This window comes from Mus caroli, unplaced genomic scaffold, assembly GCF_978045245.1.
Source record: "Mus caroli unplaced genomic scaffold, Mus_caroli_1 scaffold_9, whole genome shotgun sequence".
In the NCBI taxonomy this organism is placed as follows: domain Eukaryota; kingdom Metazoa; phylum Chordata; class Mammalia; order Rodentia; family Muridae; genus Mus; species Mus caroli.
Window position 1 is genome coordinate 102,206,702 of NW_028227264.1, and position 19,241 is coordinate 102,225,942.

A 19,241-nucleotide genomic window follows, 5' to 3' on the forward strand; every position below is an offset into this window, starting at 1 on the left:
CACTGCATTTATACTTTCCAAATTTATAATGGTTCACGGGCACATGCATATCTTATATAAGATTATAAAGAAAAATATAATTTTAGTTAACATAAAAACATATGCATATATATCCTACAGACAAAGTTGTGATTACATAATGAAAATGGTTCTTCCTATCACTTTGAAGTCCTGAACAATGAAGTGTGTACAAGAATAAAACGACTCCTTCCCACCATGTCTTACTTGCTACTGCTGCTGTTCAGACAGGATTTCCATAGAAAAGAGTGTCCATCTGTGTGCTTTGCTGGGACTCAAGACATCAGCCTGAAAAGAGAAATTGTAAGGCCGCAAGCCCATTTTTCCCTCCCTCCTCCCTCCCTCCCAACCTTACAGGCATGTGATTAGGAACTGGGTTGTGTTTTAGGGAGTCATTGCTTGTGTGAGTGTGTGTATTGTGTGTGTGTGTGGGGGGGGGGCTGATAGCAGATTCTTCAAAATAAGGCTCAGAGTAAATCCTCCAGGAACTTTCCTCTGGACACTTATTCTTCTATAGCTCATGTGTCTGTTTCTCTCTCTCTCTCTCTCTCTCTCTCTCTCTCTCTCTCTCTCTCTCTCTCTCTCTCTCTCTCTCTCTCTCCCTCTCGTCCAGCTCATAGATTAAATTTTTACATACCAGCAGGCACACACAAACACACACACACACACACACACACACACACACACACACACACATTTTGACAGTATACCAATTTTAGTTCCATAGACTCCTTCTACTGTTCAGTAGTTAAAGGTGGTGATGGGGCAGGCAGCTCACTTTTCCTAGGCACTCCCAAGGTCCCTGAGACACAGCATGTGGTCTCCAATGGCTGATGGATGCCAGCACCCTAGAGGGTCAGCTATCACTGGGCAGTGATCTGTTAACCCAGCAGCCCTTGGTCCTTTACGGCTTCCCCACCCCCACCCCACCCCACCCCCACCCTTTTTTGTTTTTTAATGGAGAGCTAGGGAACCTGCTTTCTTAGTAGCTGCACTGCTCAACTGGCCTTACCACGCTTGCATTCAGGGAAGGGGAGGGTTTTTATTTTGAGTGTATGGAGTAGGTAGGGAAAGCGTTCCTCCTGCTCATTCCTGTTTGCCAAGATCAGATTACTTTTCACTGACTGGAGCTGGCTGGCAGGAGGCCGCAGGGGGGAGGGGGTTAGTTTTAAATCTTTTATGTGTGTACACCTTGTGTGGCTGGGTGTGGAAAGCAGGAAAGGGGGGGTTTCCAAGTCGAGTGAAATTCCCATTCCATGGCTATTACCATGCCTGTAGGGTTGGCAGGTCTTAGAGTTTAGCTAGTTGGCAAATAGCTACAACACACAATAGAGGCTCTCCCCTCCTTCCTTCCCTCCCTTCCTCTCTCTTTCCCTTCCTCCCTCCTCTCCACCCTTCCTCTCTCTCTGACTCTCCCTCTTCCTCTCTCTCTCTCTCTCCTCCCTCTCCTCTATCTTTTGAGCTTCCAAACAAACACCTTCTTCCAGGCTGAAGCTGGGCTGGTCTCCCTAGGCGCAGCAGCCACAACAATCCCGCAGTTCAAAGTTAGGCAGCAATTGCACAACTTCCAGCTACTCTCTCAGCCAGCTGCTAATGAGCTTGAAAGCAAGGAACATCTGAGGAGTTGAAAAGGAAGCCTCCAGCCTTCCTCCTTTCACCAGAGAGACCCAGACACCCTCCCAGGGCCCAGATTACTTTGAGATAAGGACTGTGTTATTTGCTTGCCTTGCCCGACAGACCATGGCTCCCTTTGGAAGAAACTTACTGAAGACACGACATAAAAACAGGTAAAAAAAAAAATAAATAAAAAAGGTGTGTGTGTGTGTGTGTGTGTGTGTGTGTGTGTGTGTGTGTGTGTGTGTGTGTTGGATTCAGTTCCCTAAGTGTGAAAGTATGTCTTACACTTACTTTGGTTCTGATGAAAACTGTTTGGCGAGTCGGTCGGGATCTAGAATGAAGACCCAGCTAGCTCTTCAGACTGTAGGTCCTGTATTGACGATGGAGGTATCCCGAACAAGGATCATGGGAAATCATGACTGATTTTAACTCTCTTTTCCCTTTATGGCAGTCTGTGAACACTAACATTTTCTCTTTACTTTGTCTTGAACTTTTGGGGAGAGAAGAATCACAAGATCTGTTTTAGTTTAAGCGTTGCATTAGAATATCACTTTTTGAAAGAGCTTAAGAGTTTGGGAAAGATACAACTCGGATTTCTAATCACTTATTGGAAGGAAAAATAAAATTTAAAGGTACAACTGCTGATACAATCTGGAAACAATGCTTTGGTCCCCACTAAGAGTGAAGCATTTCTAAAGTCTGGAAAGGTCCCAAGTGCGAACATTTCCAGGAGGAGTTCTTTATGGACTGTGTAGCTTTGAGAACTTTAGGTGGCTTAAGCGTTCAAAAAGGAGACAAGCAGCTATGTGCTTCACAACTTTATTATTGCCACTATACTTTGAGTTAATGCATGAACTCTGCATACTGAGAGAGAGAGAGGAAGAGAGAGAGAGAGAGAGAGAGTTGGCATAATGGGATAATATCTATATATTTCACTACCATATCTAATTTACTTATACTCAAATATTACATTTTATGCAAACAATAAAACGATTATTTGAGACAGGATTTATTTTTTTAATATATCTGTTTTGGCAGACATAATAAAATGGGCTTTCCAGCCATTCTTCTCTCCTCTTCATTATGCCTGTTTGCGCTTGTCATCTTCTGCTTAGTGTAAATTTAAATGGATACAATTACAAGGTAGGAAATGATATAATTATTTTAAAGTGTCTGCCTGATAATACAGGAATACAACTTTAAAGTGATTCTGCGCGCCTCTGTTTTGTACATGAATATCTACTTGATTTAGTTGATTGAATTTCTTTAAGAAACTACAAAAGCTATAGTAAATACTGTAAAGCCGTCTTAATCACTTGTATGTGTGAATTGTGTGACAAATATGATAAATAAGGTATTTTTGAAATCAGGATGCTTTATTACATGTTACGAGACAATGGTTTCAGTTCATTTTAATAGCTTGTGATATCCATTACAACTAGCTTCATGTATTAATGGTGACAAGGTATTTAATAATATTCCAGATAAACCAACTCCAGCTTCCCGGCCTCAATTCAGCTGTGGATTCTAGTTGGGTTACTACTGTAGCATTTTTATATTTCTTTAAACACTATGAAATTGTGTAAAAAGTATTTTGGGTTTATTGGGTTTTTTTTTTTTGTAAACAAATTGTGCTTCTGCAACCAAATCTTGTCTTCGGAATTGTTGGTTGTGAAGAATGCTTCATCAGTTTATGGATTCCATCACTTGTGTACCAAGAAGAGAGCACTAAAACCTTTGAATGGACCCCTGAATGTCCTTTATCAAACTCCATAGTTTGTTTCTATTGTGTTGCTTCTGTGACTGAGCCTCTGGTCTAGCCATAAAACAAACACTCTCAGCAGGATACTTTAAACTCAAAAATTGTGATAAAGAGATAAGAACAGAAAAACTGGAAGTTTAACAGCATTTCAAGTCGCCCTTTAGAAAACAGAAAGCTGTTGCTAAGGGTCATGATTTATGAAGACCTCAATTTGAGGGTGTGAGCAAAGGCCGTAATGAGGAGGATGTATGCAAGCTACTCCAGTGATTAATTGCTTCCTTTTACAGATTTTTACTTTTTAGCCTGGAGTAAAAACAGAGGTGGGAAAGAGAGAGAGAGACAGAGACAGAGACAGAAAGAGAGAGGGAGAGGAGAGAGAGAAAGAACAGCATAAGTCAATGACATAAAATTATGAGTATTTGAAACTGAGTATTAAAAATGTCATTTGGGGCCTTGAAATAATATGGCAGTTTATATGAGGCCTATTTATATGGGGCCTTGTTGTTTGGGTTGGTCTGTTTACCATTTCATGATAAAACAACTGATGAAATGATTTCAGGGTTACTTTTATCCACTTCATTGACCAGGATCTATAGGGTTTAAGTAACCTCACCTGACCACCTAAATAACAGATCTGTTCACTAAATGATGAGGCTGTCAGATGCTTAACAGAGATTGTAATTGATAATAGTTATCTCATAGGAACTAACGAGCCAACTAAAATGTATTCTGTAAGATACACATTTGGTGGGTTTATGAATATATATGTATAATTTGTAAAACAAAAAAGAGAATTAACATGTTGTTATGTTATCAACATAGTGAAGAGAATGATGCTAGTAAGGCTTGCACCTTTTCAAAAGACAGAAAGACTGCTGAAAATTTGGGGAGGGGTTGTGATTATACGGTTTTGAGAAGCTTGAATATTAACTTTCATTTTTGTATGTCTTTTTCACTTTTCCTTTTTTCGTGGAGTAGTGTTATATCACCCAAGACTAAGAAAGATGAGATAGTCCTATAACTATGCTCAGAATAGGTACATATTTGAGAGTTTTAGACATGAACATGATATAAATGGAGTTGCAAAGTATGAGGCATAAGAACTTTCAGCCAACAAGGTCTAGTGCTCACAGCGGGTGGAGTCATATCTGTCTAGACATCATTATGTTTTCATGCCTAGAAGAGTGCCCGGTGCGTTGTAGACCTGTAATACAGTTGTTTGTTTAGTTTTGTACACTAAGATATAATTTCTCCTCAACCTAGGAAGACCATCATTACTTTATTCCTTATTTGGCATATGATGCATGCTAGTGTTGCATAAAAATCAATACTCAAGACAGCTCAATTGACACTGGTGTTTCATTAAAGCATTTGGCAAGTTTTCTTTGGAAAATTCAAGAATACTTCAGGGCCCCAAATATTTGGGGCTTTTAACTTTAAACTTTCATGTAAATGGAAGAGCCCCAAATTAAAGACTTTAATGATTATAATCAGCAGTAATCTGCTTAAATGTTCTAATTGTATGTTTAATTAGAAAAAGACCATTTTCAAGGGGAATTGGATTGCTTATTTTAGTTTCAGAATAATAAGAAAAACTGTGACAGGAGCCTGATTATTGTTGCACATTTTGCTAATAAGACTTTTCTTCAATGTGACTACAAATATAGAAAATCTAGGTTGATATTTTTCCAACAATGTATTCAGGTTTTTGACATGGATAACTAGAAATTAAGAATATTTGTAAAAACTTTAAAGAACTACTTGCAGTTCAAGGTGACACTGAATGCTTAATTAGGAGATGTGACTCTTGTGCTTTGCTTCAGACAGCATCAGTCTGTTTCAAACATCATACTGGCTTTGAGGTTATGACTCTCCTGCCTCTGCTTCCTGAGTGTTGATATGGCAGGCATAGGCCACCAAACCTTGTACAAGATATGATTCTTAACACTTGAGGAGATGGAGTTGGTTGAAATGTTCATCAGTCCTTCCTGGAAACAGAATGTTACTGTTGTGTTGAAGAGTCCCATATATTCCTACGAAAAAAAACATTTACTAACGACAGACACTACACAGTTAAATAGGCTTTTATCATTATTTTTGAGGCCCATTTGAACTTCCCCTAACTTGTACTTGAACTCTTTCAGAAGGCTTTTGCTAAAAATAGGGAAGCAGGTCACTCTCTTGCAGGCTACATAGACAGTGTTTCATTAATGAATCTTAAAGGGTCCCAGAAAATACACCTTAATGGACATATCTGGAAGAGTCTAGCTTTACACCTTTTAATAATTATTTAATGCATTGGTGTTCATATTACTGTTAGGTAACTAGATTATACCTGAATGTATTTTGAAAATAAGAATACACATCATAAATAAATCCTTCTATTTCATTAGAAAGAATAATTAGGTTTTGCGGGTAGAGTAAAAATTTTAGACAGGAAGACTGTCTCCTTTCTGTAGTTAGAAGTAGAAAATACCAGGTAATTGTTTTTTCTCTTATAGTTTCAAATGTTGACTTAAGGTGTTCAAAAAGATGGACTAAGAATTTGAGAACTGCCAAATTTTTGAGGCTGTAAATCTTCATTCTCCAAGATTCTGAAAAGTTTCCCCCTGATGATACCTTGTATCTTAGGTAGTTGTTAGTTTGCAGCAGACAATCCATTAGGAACAATGACTGGGATGCTTTCTCCCTGACAAAAATAGCCCAAGAGCATTGGCAGAGATGAAACAGTTACCAGGTTAAAACTTGAATTGCTTTGGAAATGAAAAAAAAAAAAAAAAAAAAAAAAACCCTGAGCCAACTTAGGAAGCCTAACATTTACTGTGTAATATGTCCCAATAGGCATCAGACCAACAAGGAGCTCATGCCAGTAAAAGCATTTGAAAAAAAATTGTTTTAAAACAAGTTTAAACAATTTATAGCTCACTAACAATTTAATTTAGAAAATGTCTTGATTAAGTTTACTGAATAACAGAGCGCTACGTTTATTTGATGTACAAGTATAGAGGAGCTGACATCCATTCTGAGAATTCAGAGAAGTTAACTCTAACTTAGAGATAGAGATGTATAGATACATAGTTGTATATACATATACCCCAGGTAGGTATATCTAAGACAGGTTATGATATATATATATATATATATATATATATATATATGAAACACACACACACATATATATGTATATATATTAGATTTAGAAAGAGAATGATAGAAATAAAAAGTATGTATAGAGAGCTAGAGATAAAGATAGATAGAGATATATAATAAATTCCAAAAGAAAAAGAAAAAAGAATGTTGACATGGGGTATGAGTTCTCTACTTCCAGGTACATGTAGATACTGCATGGCCTTAAAAAGCAATCTGTCTCTAGCACATTTACTTTCTAAAATAAGCCTTTGTAATATCTATACTGCATGTATGCTAAAGGGAAAAGAATAGCACATTTCTGTCTTTCATTGCTCTTTAATGGATTTTTGTGTGTGTGTGAAGTGGATTTAGTTTGTTTGTGGGTCTGTTTGTCTTGTTTGCTTGGTTTTTGTTTGTTAGTTTTGTCTCATTTTGCTTTCCTTTGAATGCTTTAGGTATTTTATTGTGCATATGTGTAATTAATTTTCTTACGTTTTGAGATTATAATTATGTCACTGCCCCCGTCCCTTCCTAACCCCTAAGTTATCCTAAATACCCCTTGTTTTTTCTCTCAATTGCAATGGCTTTTTAAATTAACTGTTGTTGCATACACATATGTACATACATATATACCCGTAAATACCTAAATATAACCTGCTCCATGAATATAATTTTACTTTATGTAAATTTCAGCATTGACAATTTAGTATTGGATAACTAATCAGTAGGCTAATCTTCCCTTTGGGAAACTGTTTTCTGACTCTCAAGCATTTCTTAGTTGCCCATACTTGTGTAGAGTTGAGCTCTGAGGCCTGTCCCTGATCCACTTTGCCATGACTATTATCCATGTTCAGTTCACGTTTAGGCACTCAGCTTGGTGAGACTTTATGTAAGTAGCTTCTGAGGTTCCTAGGGAGCACTGCCTTTTCTCTGGGTCTTAGAGTCTTTTCACTTCTTCTTCACTGATTCCTGAGCCTTGGGTGATGGAGTTGTAGGTACAAGTATCCATTGGGAATGGCCTCCTCCACAACCCTGCCTTTTGATCAGTTGTGATTTTTCTGTAATGGTCTCCATATCTAGCAAGGAGAAGTTTCTTTGACGAGGGATGAGGATTACAACTATCTGTGGGTATAAAGACAAACATTTAGAGTGTAGTTAGGGATTATTCTGGTTTAGTAGAGTGGCAGTTGTAGGCTCCTCTCCAAGAGCCATGACCTCATTTGCTGCAGGTAGTTGGCTAGGTCTCCAGTACCAGGAATGACTTTAAATCCATCTAAACACAGCGAAGAAAGCAGGCACAAGGGACTCCTTAAGAGTTAATCACTCGGTATTTTCAATTGATTGCAATTGCTAACCCCTGTTACACCTTACATTTCACTTACTAGATGAAGTTGTCAAAATTTCTGGATATATTTAAAAGTAATTAACAATAAATAAATATAACCTAGTACAAAATACTTTTATTTGATTCAAGAGAGTTTGTGGAAAGTGTTACACATGGCTATGGAGCACAAGTATTTCAAATTTAAGGAAAATCAATGGATCTAATGTGGATAAAATAATGATAAAATAATGCATGCTGACCAACCAGGAAAATTATACTTTAGGTTTTATGTATTACAGGCTGGAATGCTCTCTGGGTTTTTTTTTTTTTATATAGAAAGTGTCAGCATTTCTATAAAAGTTCTCATAAATTGTTGGCCCATTAATAGCAGATGCTTTGCCTTTCTTTTTCCTTATAAAATAACCGGAACAAGTGTTCTACAAACATTTGCTGATTGAATAAAGGAGTCCAACATATGCTCTTAAATACAGCTGGTGTTTAGATAACATCGCGACAGGAATAGGGTCAGGGCTCTTTGACCGATTGTGTGACAACACCATGCCTTCAGGTAGAGATTACCATAGCTGAAAGAGGGTCTCATTGAAGACCTTGTTGGCTTCTGGTAAGCCAAAAGCAACCAAACAAGAGAGGGACTCTGTTACTAGTTACTCTCTAGTGATGCTCATGCAAGCATATGGGTATGTAAATGAGGTTCAGCAATTCTCAGTGGAAGGGCCCTCTAGATATTGATACTTTGGACCATTGCAAATTCTTTTGAGATAAAGGAGAAATATAGCAGGGGACTCTTCAGTCTTCCAAATGAAATGAAGACCTATGTTATAATGAGACTATTACAGTTTATAAGACAAAATTCAAAAGCTATAAATGCACAACACTTTTTAATGTTTATATTTTGGCCAAGAGTGATCTCTGAATTTACACAGAATTCAGGATATAGACTAACCATGTGGTTACTAACCATGTGTGCTCAGGGGCAAATAATTAAAACTTCTTATACAAAGACAATGACAATAATCACATAAATGAGCAAATCTAAACATTGCACTAGGTGCAGTGTGTGTGTGTGTGTGTGTGTGGTGTTCTTTAAATAAAAGGATGTGAAGCTAACAATTAATAAATTACTACATTCCTTCTAGGGCTGAAAAGTGATTTTTTTTTTGCTTCATTAGCAGCAAGCTACTCCTTTACCCCTACTAACACTTCTTATAACAACTCATCTCATCTCAACACATCTTTCATTGAGTACCTTTCTGAGTGATTGAACAAATAAACTCTTTCAATACATAATACTGTGGAGAAAGCACTGTGGTCTTCTCAACTCGACATATGAGCCATCTAAAACACTGCACCTTATAGCAGTCAGTAAGTGACAAGATTGTTTCAGATTTATTTTCTACCACACAAGACTGCTGTGTAATGTATGTTATCCCTGGGACATAATTTTATCATTTTAAAAATAGAATTAATTCTAAATCAACGTATTTGTGGATTGTCTATGAAAGACTTGCCAGAATCCTAGAATACAAGAACAGCTCCATAAATACCCATTCCCTTTTCAGGGCTGTTATATGGAAGTTGCTGTAAAATTTATGTAAATTTAAGATACATAAATATAGTGTGATAGAATTTGAATTTGATATTCTAGTCCTCACTTGTTAGAATTTCTGCAACAGCACTGATCTTCTTATCCTTGTGATTAAAAAGAACTAGATTATGAGTTGTTGAATATAATTAAAATGTCTATAAATATTGCACAAATATGTCTATAGGTGATAATGAAAGTACTTGAATTCCAACAGTATTTTGGCTGAACTAATAGATGAGAAATAGTTTTGCCATACATATTAGCTATATAGTATGGCATGAATTTTATTTAATTTTCATTGTGTGTATATGTGTATCTGTGTGCACATAAGGATTGGTACCCATGAGGCAAAACAGGATGGTGGGTCCACTGGAGCTAGAGATTACAGTTGCTTTTGAGCAGCACCGAGAAATAGGTGTTGGGAAATGAACTCAGGAATCCTTGACAATTGACTTTCAATATAATCGTAAGAGAGAGGAGTGGATGGAAGCAAAGGAAAATAATAGAACATCATTGTAGTTAAGTAGCGTTTATTAAACTCCCACTGTGACAGGTCTGAGCAAGAGAAGGGAACACAGAGTATGTGCAGAGAGATGTGGGAGGGGGCTGAGTCACACAGGCATACGACTGAGTCAGTGTAATCAAAACAGAAGAACTTAAGAACTGGGCAGCTATGGGGCCAGTCTACCAAGAATCCATAACTATGGTGGTAGTGGTAGAAAACATTTTCCAACTGAGTTTGTAGTGGAAATATCTAGAAAACAACTGTGAATGCTTCTATGACCCTATCCCACTTAGTCAACTATAGTTAACCTCAAATCATCTTAATAATTTTCCTAAATCCATCAGTTTATCAGTTTGAGTGCAGTGGCCCATTATTTTATCTCTTAAATATTAGTTCAGTGTGTGAGTGTGTGTGTGTGTGAAAAGATATCCAAATATTGAAAGCTGCCATTCTATCAGCTGTGCTAGGTGATTAATAGAAGCTGTACCTGAAGCATACTGATATACCTATGATATATGTTTACTCTTCTCAACCAGTGAGTAAGGTGTTTTATAGACTGTTACTTTAGTGCCTTTAGTTAATATACTATTGCATATTTGTTCTCATCTCTTTCAATCCAACTGGAATTTCCTGAAGGTGTGGTTAGCTAGGGGAAGATCGCAATGGCTTTGAGAGATCACAATCTCCCACAGAAGAGCCTGTGGGTAACTATTTTTAAGCTCTCCTAATAAGACCTCAGATTTTCTTGAAAGCTAGAGCAGATGCTATTCAAAAGCCATGGTAATTTCCATTGGGTAAACACATAACAAATCCATTGCCATATGAAGAAAGGAGTTGGGGTCGGTAAGAAATAGCTCTCACGTCTCTAATATTTCATTGTTATAAACTGTGCAGGAAACTGGCTAAATCCTTTTAGTTGGCTACAAGATATCTGAAGATATGTCTTGCTAACTTCTTATTTCATTATTATTGTTATTAATAATACTATCAGTTTATTCTGCCATATATTACATCCTGACTGCAGCTTCCCCTACCTTCTCTCCTCCCCCCACTTCTCCTCTCCCTCCCCCTTATTTACTTATCCTTCATTTACCTTCAGAAAAGGGCAGGCCTCCTAGGAATATTAACCAAGCTTGCCATCTCAAGTTGCAATAAGATTAGGCACCTCCACTCATATGAAGGAGCCCAGTAGGGAGAGGAAGTTTCCAAAAGGAGACAAAAGAGTTAGAAATAACCCTGCTCCCTCTGTTAAGAGTCCCAGAAAACACCAAGTTACATAACTGCAACATATATGCAGATGCCTAGTTAGACCCATTCAGATTCCCTGATTTTCGATTCAGTCCCAGTGAGCTCTATGAGTTCAGGTTTGCTCATTCTGTTGTTTTTCTTGTGGTGATCTTGATCCCTCTGGCTCCTACAATTCTTCCCACCCTTCTTCCTCTGGATTCATCATATTCTTACTCATGCTTGCCTATGAATCTTTGATCTGTTTTCATCAGTTGTTCGATGGAGTATCTCTGATAGTGATTATACCAGGCTCCTGTCTATGACTATAGCATAATATCATTAGGAATTCTTTCTTTCTTTTTTGCTAGGAAGGTGTATTTGTTTCTATCATAGGTCTCTCTGGCTTATCTGGCCTCTGGTTTCTGGCCCTCCGGGCAATGTCAGGGGTGGGCCTCCTCTATTGCATGGGACTCAAGTTGGGCCAGTCATTGGTTGGCCACTCCAACAATTTCTCTATTACCTTTACGCCAGCACATATTGCTGGCAGGACAAATTGTAGGTTGAAGGTTTTTGTGGCTGGGTTAGTGTCTCAATCCCTCCACTTCAAGTCTTGCCTTGTAATAGAGATGGCCAGTTCAGGCTCCATATCCCCTATACTAGGAGTCTTACCTAAGGTTACCATAACATCCCTCAGAGATTCCATTGCAGTTTATTTCTACCTGATCCCTGAATTGTCCTCCCACCCAATTCCAGTTGTTTCTTCCAGTCCTCTCTTTCTCTTTCCACTCGCCTCTCAACTGATTCCTCCTGTTCCTGTCTCCACTCACCCCCCAATCCACCACAACCACGTCTAATAGACAAGATCAAAGGAAGTTTCTTTTGGGAACTACTAAAAATATGCATAAGATTTAGCAACATGACCATTTTAATATTTTTGGTTCTGTTTAAAAATTGATGAAGCCCCAGTTTACATAATTAAGTAAATGAAGACATATAATACAATGCTTTATATAGTCTCTCTTTATTGCACTATTACATAAGGTTTTAATGCATTTACCATCTGAATAAAAAACACTAAAGTTACCAAATAATCCCCCACTCATTCACCCTCTCTCTATCTCTCTCCATATATATCTGTGTGTGTGTGTGTGTGTGTGTGTGTGTGCGTGCGTATATATATACTCCTTATGAAACAAGATCCTGGCTGATGTTTTCAAAGATCTTATAATATTATATAAGCCCTAACTTGGGTGATATATAAAGGATTATTGATAATTTTTGTATAGATTATGGTTTTAAGGAACTGTGATAGGTATGAAGTTGTCAAATTCTTTTGTTGTCTAGTATACAAATATGGTATTGGGACAACTGTACAAAAACAGGAATTGAATAAGAAATTTTAGACAGTTGTGGTTGTTATTAGGAATGAAAGCAGCTTGTCATATTGAAGGGTGTATAGTGGTTTGAAAACAGGCTTTTAAATTAATGATTAAATTGAAGAAAAAAAAAGATTAAGGCATGTAAGGAAACATTTTTAGTGCCTGCAACAGCATATGTAGTGTCCTTGTCCTGGATAAGGGCTTTGTGTTGTAGATCACAAGCGATTATGAATGCATTCTAAACGAAAGAGGAATCTAGCAAAGTATGCATAATAAGGGAACTATATAATATTCTTCAAGCTTTTGAGAGGTCAAGATACCTGTTATATGAAAGGATAATTGTAATAGCAGGAAGAAAGGAAGCAAGCAGTCCATGAGAGAACTTACTGCAATAGTCCAGCCAAAAGTTAGTACCAGTGTAATGATTGTAGAACCTCAAGAAAAGTGAAAAACTGAATGCATTTGGAAGTAGGCATTATGAGTGTTTATTGTGAAGGTATATTTAAAAACGGATAATTAAGATAATTTAAGTTTATTAACTGTAGTAGTGATACCAATAGAAACCATTTGTAGAAAGGCAGATGTTGAGAACACGTGGAAAGTTAATGATTCCTTGTGTTTCTCCTTACGCTTCCAATAATAGCTGAGTTATACTTATGATGGTGGTGATATCTGAAGTTCAGGGATAGAAGGTAGAAAGTCTCTGTGGTGAGAAAAAGAGAGGGTTAGCTGGGTTTTAGGAAACAATAGCAAAGTAAAACTCTAAATGAGATGTAAGATCTGTGGGGTTTTTTTGTTTTGTGTTTGTTTGTTTGTTTTGTTTTTTTCAAGACAGGGTTTCTCTGTATAGCCCTGGATGTCCTGGAACTCACTTTGTAGACCAGGCTGGCTTCGAACTCAGAAATCCGCCTGCCTCTGCTTCCCAAGTGCTGGGATTAAAGACGTGCGCCACCACACCCAGCTAAGATCTGTGTTTAAAAATATATATATATAGAAAGAGGAGCATCATCGGTAAGGACAGAGTAAAAGGCATGGAATCATTATCATTCACAGAAAAGAAATGGCTTGTTTCATCTCATGGTATAAATCCCTAAGAATCTGTGATTAATCCAAGAGACATAAGTTGAAAGGAGTGCAGAAAGAACATGAATAGGCCAATGAGGAGAGGAATAATTTAAGAGATCACTTTCTACACAAGTGAAGAAGATATGTAAGAGTCGCCATTGGAGACAGAATATGTAAGAATTCGTGTTTGCTGAAGAAGGCTGTGTCAGGATGCAAGAGAGAATCAATGACCACAGCAGTTTTGGTTCTGAGTCACAGAGGATATAGGTGTGCCCTGGTAAGGAGCAGGGAAGAAAGTAACAAGGACAACTTAAGGGAGGGAAGATCAAGGTGAAGAGTGAAAATCCAACGTGTCATTTAGATATTTCCAAACATCCTACCTACGGACACCTGGTGTTTGGACATACACACCTGAAAAGTGACTCCGATAGCTGCCATTCGTCCTGCCCACACCACCCCGCTCCTCCTCCATGCACAGACGATTTATGTGGAGCATGATGGTCCTACATAGAAAGTAGGGCTTTATAGGCAAAGGGCACTGGTTTTCAGTCAAGGATTCCAGAGTGATAATCCCACTCAGTCCACATGGGACAGCCGTCTTTAAATGAGCCTTTAACTTCTGGCTAAAGTTGCTCACAAACATTAGCACAAGTTCTATTTCTTTGTTATAAAGATAACACTATTTTTACTTTATATCTGCTAAAAGAAGCCTATGCAAAAAAACTTTGGTATGTTCTGAAGTTACAAAAATGACTTGTTCTCAAAATGGAAGTACAGATATTTAGTATAGTTAAGGTATAATGGTCAAAAGAGTGTGTGTGTGTGTGTTTGTGTGTGTGTGTGTGTCTGTGTGAGTGTGTCTGTGTGTGCACGTGTGTTTATAGAATGTCAATCGACAATTATCTTAGATTAACTCAGATATCACTCACCTTTACAAGAACTTGCTCTCCCATAGTAGTATGGATACAGTCACTGACAATAAACGTAGTTAAAGAGACACAGATTCATTTCAGTGACAATTTAATCATAAAAATAATTGTCAAGAAAGTTTATAGCTATCATACCTTAATAGTGAAATATCTTCAACTAGAGTGGTCACAGATGTTTTCTGACTTTGAGACAGACTTACACACAGAGAAAAAGATTGATAGGAAAAGAAGGAGGAGAGGAAAGGTAGAAAGAAAGTGAGAGTGAGGATTTAATTGCTAACATAATTTTCAGGGGTCAAAGATCAAAGGCCATATCAGGAGATAATTAGAATTAACTAAGGCACAATTTGCTGTTACTAAGAATCTACTCGATTCGGCAGAAACATAGAGAATGGGTGTCCGTTTCCATTACAGGTTGTGGGAGTGTAGGGTTATTATTAAAACAGTATTATTGTAGAGGGCAATTTCGGGGAATTTCCCACAGGAAACAACAATGGAAGCAGATTAAATGTTATCCCGATGATGAAAGGGAAAATGAGGTGTATCCAGTCAAGAATACCAGTCAAAGTATATTTATAACTGGTCCATTTTGGTCCATTTTAGCAGTTAAAAGATAAGTGATGAACCAGAGAGAGTGGTTATAGATTATTGAGTTTGCATAAGGAAGGTAATTGAGGAAAAGGTGTTGTTAAATGGTGGTAATGGTGATGTGACAAATAATGAAGAGGAATAGAAGAAAAAGAGGCGGAAAGAATTTAAGCGGGAAAGAATCAGGAAGCACAGAGCGAGGGAATGTGAATACAAAAAAGTTCATCCTTCGATCTTGGCTCTGGACTGGTGACATGTGGTCCACTATTCTTTTTTTTAAATTAATTTATTTATTTTTATTAGATATTTTGTTTATATACATTTCAAATGCTATCCTGAAAGTTCCCTATCTAGCTTTCGCTGTCAACTTTCCGACAGGAAGACCTTGTGTCTTCCATGTATTGAACATGAAATCCATAGAGCCAACAATTCTTGGCATCTCTTTTCAAAAAGTAAAGATATTTCTAAAAGATATTGATATTTCTTCACCCCTTCAGAAAATCTTGCTATGAACAAAAAGAAAAGAAAAATATACAGAAAGGAAAAATTCAGTAACAGGCATCCTATGGAAGTACCTGGAGACCATTGCCTTCTGCTTTCTTAGTTTGGGATGTTTCCTGATGTTGTTTGATGAGAAACCTGCCATTATGTACCACTGTGGAAAGGTGGACAGACGTATAGGCAAGCTTCACTCTACCATCCTGAGAAAGGGCCTTCCATTTTGAAGGCATAACCAACTATTGTTCGAGGTTGTCCAAAAGAAACTAATGCTGTAGATCGCAATACCTATCACTACTGGTCAAGGCACCAATCAGGTTAGGTAGCATTCCTCGCAGTAAACACGCTGTCTTGTTATGAAATACCTTTTCCATAAAATACAAAGCAGTAAGGAAAGTTTGCTTTCCAGATAGAGTCAGAATTAACACTGGGAAGTAAACATTGGAATGGACAAAGAGATTTAGTATTTCCTCACGGGTTTGTTTGTTAAATACTAATGTTAAATATTTACATTTTGATTATAATCAATTTCTGGAATCCAAACTATGAGCTCAGTTTACTTAACCTCCACTAGTCTACACTCCCTTCCTTTTCACTGTGTATGGGAATCTGGTCTTATATCTACACGGCAGCACAGGAATGTTAAGGCTGCTCTTCTGCATGAATAGGTTATACCCTCACTTAAAATATTAAACTGACACTACCCGAGCATGAAACTAGTAAATGCACGTGCAGGCAGAGGTTAGATTGTCATGTTCCGAGCAATCTTTTTACCATTTGTTTGTATTAATATCCCACTCTTCTGCTCAAAAGTAAGTGACTCTATAGAAGTCTAATTCTCAGAGTATTTTGATAAAAACTATCAACACTCTATGTTTGGAGGCAAATGTTTTGTAGATTTCATGCTTCATTTGGAAAAATACTGATTCACCTTTTATCTATGACCTCACGAAGGATCTGTGTTACTTATGGGAGAAGGGTCAGTGTTTAATGTCGTAATGGCAATGCTTTTTCTCAGAGTTGCTGTAGCCAGTGTTCACATCCCACCGAGTCTAATTAGCCTGGAAGAGTTTGTGGGTCAGAGCTGCTTCACTTGTTTGTGCTCCATTAATTTTAATTTTTATTAAGATTCATTCTGTAAGTTGGTATCTGGGTGTGTATAGTTTTAAACAAACAATAAATGTCATCATTTATCATAACTATTTCTAACTCATGTAACCCATATTGACTTCATTTAAGACAGCTTCAAAGCTTCCGTGATATTTCAGAAAATATCAAAACAGCTACCCTTGGTAGTGCACGTCTTGAAACCAGTAATCTGAGCGTGGGCAACATGGATACAACTCTTTTCCAGGCCAGCCTTGTCTGCAGAGTGAGTGAGCCAGCTAGGATAACACCAAAGAGACCCTGTGTCAGACAAAAAAAAAAAATAAATAGAAAAGAAGAAAGAAGCAAGCAAGCAAAAGGGCAGAAAAGGAGTAAAATTAACTGCTTAATATAGCTCTTAAATTCTGGGAGGAATGGGGAATTGTATCTGGTTATGCAACTTATTAAAAATAAATGAACAATTTTCTAAGACCTAGGAAGACCTGCAACTCATGTCAAGAGTGATAGACAACATGTTAATATCTTAATATTAGCAGCCCATCCCCATATTTTGTATCAGATAAAATCATGTTATTTTCACACACAATCTTATTTTTTACCTTATCTTCTTATTGAATATTGTGTGAGAAGGCATATGATACATTTCATTTCTTGTCGAAAAGAAGGTAGCTGTGTGCTAAAATGTTTTGTGCAGATCATAAATTTTCTGAGGTGTGCCAAGAAAGTCCAATAGTTTAGAAAATATTCTATTAAAGATTGTGCCTTTCTCTTCCTGGGTTTATAGTGCAACACTAGCAGGTTAAGTGGGCTTAGAATTTCTACAGCAACAATTTTCCTGTATTTATTTGTGACAAGGCAAAAGATCTATGGGAAGGGCTGGGTAATAAATGTCTTAGAGTTTGTGAGCCATCAGATGTCTCCCAGCTAATTAGCTTTGTCATTGTAGAGTGGAAGACGCCAGGGTTATGATATAAAAGAACAATCATGGCTGTGTTTCCATAAAGCTTTATGCTCATTAATATTTAGTCAGATACATTCCCTGGCTCATGAGATTATTTTTCTCCTTTTAAGAAACTGAAACACTTACAAATGTCAGAAACACTTTAAGCTTCTAGAATCGTTTCTTTCACTTTTCAGATCCCATTATGAGAAGAGACAGCTGTTGTTTAAGACAATGTAATGATATCCAACAGAATACCATTTGTAAAGAGGAGTTCATATCAAAAGGATAGTTAATACATGTAGCAGAGGATGGCCTAGTCAGTCATCAAGGGGGGAAGAGGCCCTATGTTCTGTGAAGGTTCTATGCCACACTATAGGGGAATGCCAGTGCCAGGAATGGGAGTGGATGGGTTGGGAAGCAGAGGGAGGGGGCAGGGGAGAGGGGATTTTTGGAGGGGAAACTAGGAAAGGGGATAACATTTGAAATGTAAATAAAGAAAATATCTAATAAAAAATGTAAGTAAAAAAAAGAAAATATTTAATGTAATTTTGAATTAAAATTAGAGTACATTAAATGAGGTATACGTACTTATCTGTAAAGTGGACACTACATTGTGATGACAATTAAATAAATAATGTGAAAATTATTTGGAATAGGGCAGATAGAAATCACATATGCATCCATTAAGTACTATTACTACTTTACCGTTTGCTTAGAAAACATAGGTGCAGAGGGGCAACATTTAATAAATGTCTTTGCACACTGCTTTTATTTACCAGCTCTATGACAATTTCCTGAACAGAAAAGTCAATGTGTCACCTTTATTTGTTTTTGGACTAGTCTCTAACTTGGGCTGTTTCTTCCTCTGCTTCCTGAGTGCACTGCCTTCTCAGAGTTCAAGCACATTCCTTAAAGTTTGCCTGACAAATAGATACTGAGGCAAATGCTCATGAGCCATGTGCTGTGTTTCAAAGGCATGGACTATTCTGAAGCAGCCAACAAAAGAAAATGGGGCAAATGCACTCACGTAACTTTAGGTTTCATTACCCAGCTAATATTTTGGCCTCACCAAGTTTTACTTTCTCAGGTTTCTACTTTTCTGTTCTTCCTGCTACCACAAACCTAACTAGTCTTACTGTGTGCAAACATACATATTTCTTTCATAAAATAATGATTAAAAACTAATGCAGTGTGCCAGATAAATTAATAAGAGTTGTTGGCTGACATTCCTTAATGTTTGGAAAAAAGAACTGTTGAGTTAGGATTTATAAACTTTTAGGCTTAAAGTTCCTGTGACATTTTAATTACTATTTAGCATCCAAAGTGATTATGTCATCCTCAATACTTTAAGCCTTATGATTGAATTACATTTGGGTTTACAGCCTCAAAACCAATGTATAACCTCTGGCCTATATCTTAATTCAGTGAACTGATACCTTTTTTTTTTCCAAAATAAAATTTATGTTTTGGATGTTAGAGAGTCAGTTCAGCACTTAAGAGAGTATACTGTTCTTACAGAGGATCCGGAGTCGATTCTTAGTATC

General features: G+C 37.3%; 1 protein-coding gene across 1 annotated transcript in view; it reads left to right on the forward strand.

Moving 5' to 3' along the window:
* The first annotated feature begins 1,308 nt into the window (after nt 1–1,308).
* Rassf9 (Ras association domain family member 9) overlaps nt 1,309–19,241 on the forward strand; it is a 36,060-nt gene continuing 18,127 nt past the window's right edge. The window contains exon 1 of the mRNA XM_021175264.3: nt 1,309–1,805. Within this exon, the coding sequence (XP_021030923.1) occupies nt 1,759–1,805 (47 nt within the window). The 5' untranslated portion in view covers nt 1,309–1,758. The remainder of the gene's footprint in view (nt 1,806–19,241) is intronic.